This window comes from Mus caroli, unplaced genomic scaffold (genome assembly GCF_978045245.1).
Source record: "Mus caroli unplaced genomic scaffold, Mus_caroli_1 scaffold_19, whole genome shotgun sequence".
In the NCBI taxonomy this organism is placed as follows: domain Eukaryota; kingdom Metazoa; phylum Chordata; class Mammalia; order Rodentia; family Muridae; genus Mus; species Mus caroli.
Window position 1 is genome coordinate 63,122,837 of NW_028227274.1, and position 7,760 is coordinate 63,130,596.

General features: G+C 42.7%; 1 protein-coding gene across 1 annotated transcript; it reads left to right on the forward strand.

Annotated features, from left to right (window-relative positions):
* Nucleotides 1–6,110: 6,110 nt before the first annotated feature.
* Nucleotides 6,111–7,520, forward strand: LOC110284994 (isocitrate dehydrogenase [NADP] cytoplasmic). Its single transcript, XM_021151005.2, has one exon. It carries the CDS (start codon nucleotides 6,207–6,209, stop codon nucleotides 7,449–7,451), a length of 1,245 nt encoding a protein of 414 aa, XP_021006664.1. The 5' UTR covers nucleotides 6,111–6,206; the 3' UTR covers nucleotides 7,452–7,520.
* Nucleotides 7,521–7,760: the final 240 nt, after the last annotated feature.

Below are 7,760 nucleotides of genomic sequence, written 5' to 3' on the forward strand. Positions count from 1 at the left end.
AGGAGGCGGAATCTCACGAAGCCCTGCTATGGAGATTAAAGAGTTTTGCCAGTGTTTATCTGAGTGTTTCCTCCAAAGATACTCTGTGCATCAAGGTGAGTATGGACACTGAATAAAGACACACCCTGCCTCTGCACTGGGCAAGAAGCCCTGGAAACCCGGTACCCAAGCTCCAAAGGTTAGCGTAAGAATCACATGGACTGGAAGTGATTGGTGCTTGACAGCTCTATACCTCTGCTAATCATAAGGTCTCTCTATCTTGAGGTATTAATGAAGGGGTGCCCCACAAGGACAGCGGGGGACCTTGCTTAGACTTGAATAGCTACTGTTGTGGCAGTGTGGAATCAGGCAGCCACTTAAAGGGTGTTCAAAACTAACAATGCCTCCACTCAGTTCTTTCTTTGTGTAAATGGACAAGGGCAAGCCATACGGCTTCTTAAGTAACGCAGCAGCCATTTGTGACCTCCCGCTTCTCAGCAGCCATCGGCACCAGCTCAGTTATTAGCTCAAAGTCGCAAGGAGCAGTTGAGGCTTCCCACCGGAGCCATCCTCATGCATCACACCCCCACACTCGGTATAAAAGGAAAAGGAATCAAACGTTTAAATAATCACAAGTTTTAAAGCCATAAAGCAGAACAGACGGATTTTATTTCAGACCTCCAGGGACAACACGGAAGCGGTTTTTCCCTGGAATGTATGGAGCAGAGATGCGGTGAGCTGCTGCCCGGTAGTCTGCTGTTGAAGCCCGATTTGTTTGTTTGTTTGGGATTTATTTTATGTATATGAGTACACTGTAGCTGTACAGATGGTTGTGAGCGATCACGTGGTTGCTGAGAATTGAACTCAGGACCTCTGCTCTCTCAGGCCCAGCGCGATCCGGCCCAAAGATTTATATATGTAAGTAAACTGTAGCTGTCTTCAGATGCACCAGAAGAGGGCATCAGATCTCATTACAGATGGTTGTGAGCCACCATGTGGTTGCTGGGATTTGAACTCAGGACCTCCGGAAGAGCAGTCAGTGCTCTTAACTGCTGAGCCATCTCTGCAGCCCTTGTTTTGTTTTCTTAAGTCTGATCTCTGAATAGTCATCCTTCCCCCTCCCCCTCCTACCCACTGTGAGGGCGACCCTTTTTTGCTACTAGATTCCAAAGCAAATGTCACCAGGAAAGATATGAAGCAGACAAGCATGGCTGTCTTGATATCCCTCCTGAGGGACGCTTTCTTTGTATGACACTCCCAGTAAACCAGTGCTTGCTTATTCCTTGTTCCTGAGTTTACCACGACCTGGGCCTTTGCTCTCAGGTCAGCACCAACAGCTTTTCTTCCTTAGGTCCATCCACATTTTTAAAAACTATATATATATATGTATATATATATATCCAAGAGACTAAAAAATAACTATTCAGAAATATATCCAACTATAAAAGTAATGAGTTGATACAAAAACACAAGGTTGAGAATTGTAGAACATTCTCAAGATAAAGAAAAATGCCTGCTTTCTGTTCTTAAGCTCAGTTCCACTTGTGGGTGACATGGAAGGAGGACTTTTGCCAATTTTCTCTTTGTAAATCATAGAAAAGTATGCCCCCCCAACACACAACTCTAATACTTTCTATTCCTTAATTTCTTTCTTTAAATAGTTGACTATTGATTTTTGCCACAAAAATGAGAAAGATGTTTCATTTCATCACTCTCCTTTATATTATCATTACTATTATTACTAATTTTTATCTTTGGGTGCTTCTATGAGTCAACAGTGAGACAAATGAAGACCTAACCAAATGAGACAGGTAGAGACCATTTTTATAAAACAAAATAAAATAAAATAAAACATATTAAAAAAAGATTTTGTTTAAATGTGTATGAGTGTTTGCCTGTATGTATGTATGTATGTATGTATGCCCAGTGTCTGCAGAGACCAAAACAGGGCATATTGCACCTCTTCCCTGGAACTGGAGTTACAGGTGGTTGTGAGATACCATGTGTGTGCTGGGAACTGCTCTTAACTGCTGAGCCATCTCTTCTACCCTCCAAAATCTCTGTATTCTGGGCTTGCTGTAGAGCAGGAATCTACAACCCACTGTCGTTGTGTTTTGGCAGAGAGTCAAGGTCAGGCAGAGGCTTAAGAAGTCTCTAGAGAGGAGATGGGGGAGAGCTTCCTGCTAGGCCTGGATGAAGGATGATGGTTCCAGGAGCTGTAAGTGGGCTAGCCAGAAGAGGGCAGCCTATGGGACTGGTTATATAACTAGTCTCCTCTGGTTGGTGTTAGGTTGCAACTGGGAACAAAAAACTAAGGAACAAAAACACTGGAGTTTGAAGCAGCCGGTCTCATCATGTCCATAATCAGAAGTAAGAGAGAGAAGAATGCACGCCCTGGGCTAATATCTTGAGGACTGACCTTGAAGATGCCCTTTGGGATGTGGCAGCCACTGAGACCACACTTAAAGTAGAGGTAATGGTGCCAGTTGAATTAGCTGTTCTTGGTGCTGTGACAAAAAAACGCCTGTTAAAGACTCTTGACTTCTCCCAGTATTTCTCCTAAGCTTCCTTGTTGCACAAAGAAAGGAAGGAACTCACACTGTAAGGGATAGATTCTTGTTTAGACTGGCTTTATTGTTAACTCTTTCTAAGTGAATGCAGCATGTGATGGTATCTTAAAGTGTGTTCCCATGTGACAATTTTATAAAAGTTTGTTACCTTGCATTTTTATTTCAAAACATAAATTCAGATTTAAAATTAAAAAAAAAAAAGACTCTTGACTTATGGGAGAAAGAGATTGCTGCCGCTTGCAGTTTGACAGGACACAGTCCTCCCTGAGGAGGGAAGGCAGAGTTCTGTAGTACAAGGCATCCACTTTGCATCCACATCAGGAAGCAGAGAGAAACAATGGCCATCTCTCTGGACGCACAGTACCATCCTCCAGTTGCATCCTTGCAGCCTGGGCAATCTTAGCTCTTAGAGGCTCCTACATCCCTGATAGAAGGGCACTTTTCTGGCAATTCCCATTGACCCTAGCCCTGCCTGAGCAGCATAGCCCCAGTGGGACCAGCCTTGACTGCTCCTTTATGAGGGGGGAAAACAAGTGACACTTTGGCTTATTCCCTTGTTCTTCAGCTTGTTCTCTTAGAGAAATAGGAGAGTTCTTTGGTTTTCGTGTTTTAAATCCCAACTCTACTTCTTTTATCCAGTTGCACAAAAATAGCTTCTAATACAGCGGTTCTCAACCTCCCTAATGGTCAACCCTAAAAATAGCCTCTAATACAGCGGTTCTCAACCTCCCTAATGGTCAACCCTAAAAATAGCTTCTAATACAGCGGTTCTCAACCTCCCTAATGGTGAACCCTTTAATACCATTTCTCATGTCGTGGTGATCCCCAAGCATAAAATTATTCTGTTACTACTTCACAACTGTAATTTTGTTGTTGTTATCAATCGAAATATAAATATCTGATATGCAGGATATTTGATGTCCGTGACCCACAGGTTGAGAACCAACAATCTATCATCTTACCTGGAAGACCAAAGCACTCTTTCCTTGGGATACGAGAAACATAACTGAAGGTGTAGTTAAATTATTCTGTGTGGTGCTGTAATGGCGGATGCACACCATGGCACATTTGTCAAAACCCATTAAGATGGCCACACGCACCCCAAACAAGCCCTAATGCAAGCTATGAATCTGATGAGTTGACAAGCGTTCTGGGTGTAATCAGAAGTAATACATGAGCCATTATAGTGTGGGATACTGGTTGCAGTGGAGGCTGTGCAGATGTGAGTGCCTGGGAGGTATGTGGGAACTTCTGTGACTTCTGCTTAAGTTTGCTGTGAAACCAAAATTGTTCTAAGACGGTTTACTCAATAAAATCACATCTACACACACAGTCACTGAAGTGTCTTCTATGGCTTTTGCAACGCCATACCTAATTGCAGTTTTGAACTCGAAGCTCATTATTCCCATATATGTCTTTGTACTCTTGTCTCACGAGGAAGTGCCTGTGAAGAGTTTATGACTTACACAGTCTGGCATAATTCCTAATTTTGTCTTAGTGATACAGTCTGAGTATTCTCCTGAAACTTCACTATTTAAAATTTTAAATTTGCCCAAATTTAGATCCATAAGGCTCTAATTCATATCCTTTAATAGTGTTTCATGAAATGAAAAAAAATCACAGTGTGTGTGTGCACGCATGTGTATGTATGTGTGCACATGTGTTTGTGAGTATGTGTGTGTGTGTGCACGTGCACCTGTGTGTTTATCTACTTCTCTGCTAAAGGAAACTAGATGGTTTCCAGATTTTGTGTCAGAGCCAAGAATGTTTCAAAGGGTACCACTGCACATTTTCTCCGTTTATTTATCTGTTGCGTGTGAGTCCTTCAGGGGACCCACGGAGATCAGAAGGCAACTTATGGAGTTGGCTCTCACCTTCCTTCTTGTGTGTCCCTGGCATAGAAGTCAGCACATCAGACTGAGCACCAAGTGTGCTCACTCACTGTGCTGTCTCACCCCCATCCCAGTGGTACATTTTTCTTTGTGCTATTGAGCTCTGGTTTCTGTCACATAGATACCTGGAAGGGTCATAGTAGGAAGTGCACATCTTCAACATTAAAGGAGTTGACAAATTTCCTTCCACTGTGATCCTGTCAGTTGCAATCCCAATATATGATAATCAGCAGTATTCTCCTGAATCACACCAACAGTTGATATTGGCAAGTAGTTGAATCTTTGTCGGTCTGTTAAAAATACTATGCCAAGCTGGGTGTGGTAATACAGGCCTATAATCCCAACACTGGAAGATGGAGTGAGAGGATGCTGAGTCTGAGGCTGGCCTGTGTGAGACAATGAGGCCCTGTCTCACAAGAAACAAAAGCTGAATGGTAGGTCTTCACAGATATCTCTATGTGTTTGTGTGTCCGCTTCTGCAGAGCTCACTTTGTCGCCCAGCCTGGCCTGGCGCTCATTACCTTTGCTCTCAAGGGATGGGATTACAGGCATATGGCTCTATGTCCTGATGATTCCTTGATGTTTTTAATTTATTTTTTTGAGAATTTTGCACATGAGCACACCATATTAAATTATATCAACTGCTCTTCCCCGCTCAACTCCTCTCATTGCATTCTTCAAATATCCCCTCCAAAACTCATATTGTTTTCTTCAATTAGCGTTGCCCATGAATACAGGGCTGGCCACTGGCACATGGTCAACCTATCCCTGAAGAAAACCGACTCTCCTCTCAGCAGCCACTGACTGTCTACAGCTCTTGGACCAGGGGTGGGCCTTGTGAAATTTAACCACATCTAAGTCAGCTGTCAACTGCTGTGGTTTTAGGAAGGTCTTGTGGAGTCTATTGAGAGTTTATGCATACAACAGCCTTGTTGTGTCTAGAAGATACCATTTCAGATCAATCCTTCTGGTTTTCAGGCTCTTACAATCTGTCTGGCCTCTATTCCACAATGTTCCTTGAACCCTGAGTATAGGAGTTTTGTTATAGATGTCTCATTTGTGGATGGGCATGGCATTGGCCAGTTGTGGGTCTCTAGAATAGGTCCTATGTCTGCTGTAAAAGGAAGCATCTTTAACAAGGGATGAGAGCTGCATTTATCAGAAATGCCAGTTCTTTGGAGTTTTAACAAACACTTACTGTTAGTAGTGAGACGGAACATCTTAGTATAATTTATTGACTATGTGTCTTTGTCCATGAATTGCTTGTTCCTGTCCTTTGACCATTTTTCTTATTGGGCTTTCTTCCTTTTGTTGTTTTGTTTAAGCTCGTTATATATTGTGGATACCAATTCTGCATTAGCACATTCATTACAATTATTTTGCCCCATTTCAAGGCTTCTCTTCTAACTATATTGTTTCCTTTGTTCCACAAAGGGTTTTTGCTTGTTGTTGCTGTTGTTTGTTTGTTTCTGAATTAAGTCCTCACCATGCTGCTCAGGATAGTCTTAAAGTCAATATCCTTCCACATTAGCCTCCCAAAGTGCTGGGATCACAGGCATGCAACACTACTCCCAAACACAGAAGCTTTACCTCCTTTATGTACGTAGACTTTAAATGATGTTTTTCCTATCTGTATGTTTTTGCAGAGCTAAAGAAAGTCTTTCTTCTGAGCGAAGGTTGTGGCGGATGCTGATCTAACTGGGGCCGGCTTATTACAGCTTGTGTGTGTGTGCGTACGGGTGTGAGCCGGATTATTGAAGTAAAAATGTCCAGGAAAATCCATGGAGGTTCTGTGGTGGAGATGCAAGGAGATGAAATGACACGAATCATTTGGGAATTGATTAAGGAAAAACTCATTCTTCCCTATGTGGAACTGGATCTGCATAGCTATGATTTAGGCATAGAGAATCGTGATGCCACCAATGACCAGGTCACCAAAGATGCTGCAGAGGCTATAAAGAAATACAACGTGGGCGTCAAGTGTGCTACCATCACCCCCGATGAGAAGAGGGTTGAAGAATTCAAGTTGAAACAAATGTGGAAATCCCCAAATGGCACCATCCGAAACATTCTGGGTGGCACTGTCTTCAGGGAAGCTATTATCTGCAAAAATATCCCCCGGCTAGTGACAGGCTGGGTAAAACCCATCATCATTGGCCGACATGCATACAGGGACCAATACAGAGCAACTGATTTTGTTGTTCCTGGGCCTGGAAAAGTAGAGATAACCTACACACCAAAAGATGGAACTCAGAAGGTGACATACATGGTACATGACTTTGAAGAAGGTGGTGGTGTTGCCATGGGCATGTACAACCAGGATAAGTCAATTGAAGACTTTGCACACAGTTCCTTCCAAATGGCTCTGTCGAAGGGCTGGCCTTTGTATCTCAGCACCAAGAACACTATTCTGAAGAAGTATGATGGGCGTTTCAAAGACATCTTCCAGGAGATCTATAACAAGAAATACAAGTCCCAGTTTGAAGCTCAGAAGATCTGGTATGAACACAGGCTCATAGATGACATGGTGGCCCAAGCTATGAAGTCCGAGGGAGGCTTCATCTGGGCCTGTAAGAACTATGATGGGGATGTGCAGTCAGACTCAGTCGCCCAAGGTTATGGCTCCCTTGGCATGATGACCAGTGTGCTGATTTGTCCAGATGGTAAGACGGTAGAAGCAGAGGCTGCCCATGGCACTGTCACACGTCACTACCGCATGTACCAGAAAGGGCAAGAGACGTCCACCAACCCCATTGCTTCCATTTTTGCCTGGTCCCGAGGGTTAGCCCACAGAGCAAAGCTTGATAACAATACTGAGCTCAGCTTCTTCGCAAAGGCTTTGGAAGACGTCTGCATTGAGACCATTGAGGCTGGCTTTATGACTAAGGACTTGGCTGCTTGCATTAAAGGCTTACCCAATGTACAACGTTCTGACTACTTGAATACATTTGAGTTTATGGACAAACTTGGAGAAAACTTGAAGGCCAAATTAGCTCAGGCCAAACTTTAAGGTCAAACCTGGGCTTAGAATGAGTCTTTGTGGTAACTAGGTCCACCGGTTTACGTATTTTTTTTTTTTTTTTTTTTTTTAGTAACACTCAAGGTTAAAAACAAAAATCATTTTGTAATTTGTTTAGAAGACAAAGTTGAACTTTTCTATATGTTTACAGCCTTTTTTTCTTTTTCATACAGTTATTGCCACCTTAATGAATGTGGTGGGGAAGTTTTTTTTAATTGTATTTTATTGTGTAGTAGCAGTGTAGGAATTATGTTAGTAGCTGTTCACAATTAACCGTCATGTTTTCTCATGCTCTAACGT

Excerpts from the sequence above, each read along its gene's own strand:
- LOC110284994 (XM_021151005.2), top strand. The coding sequence starts at position 6,207 with ATGTCCAGGAAAATCCATGGAGGTTCTGTGGTGGAGATGCAAGGAGAT.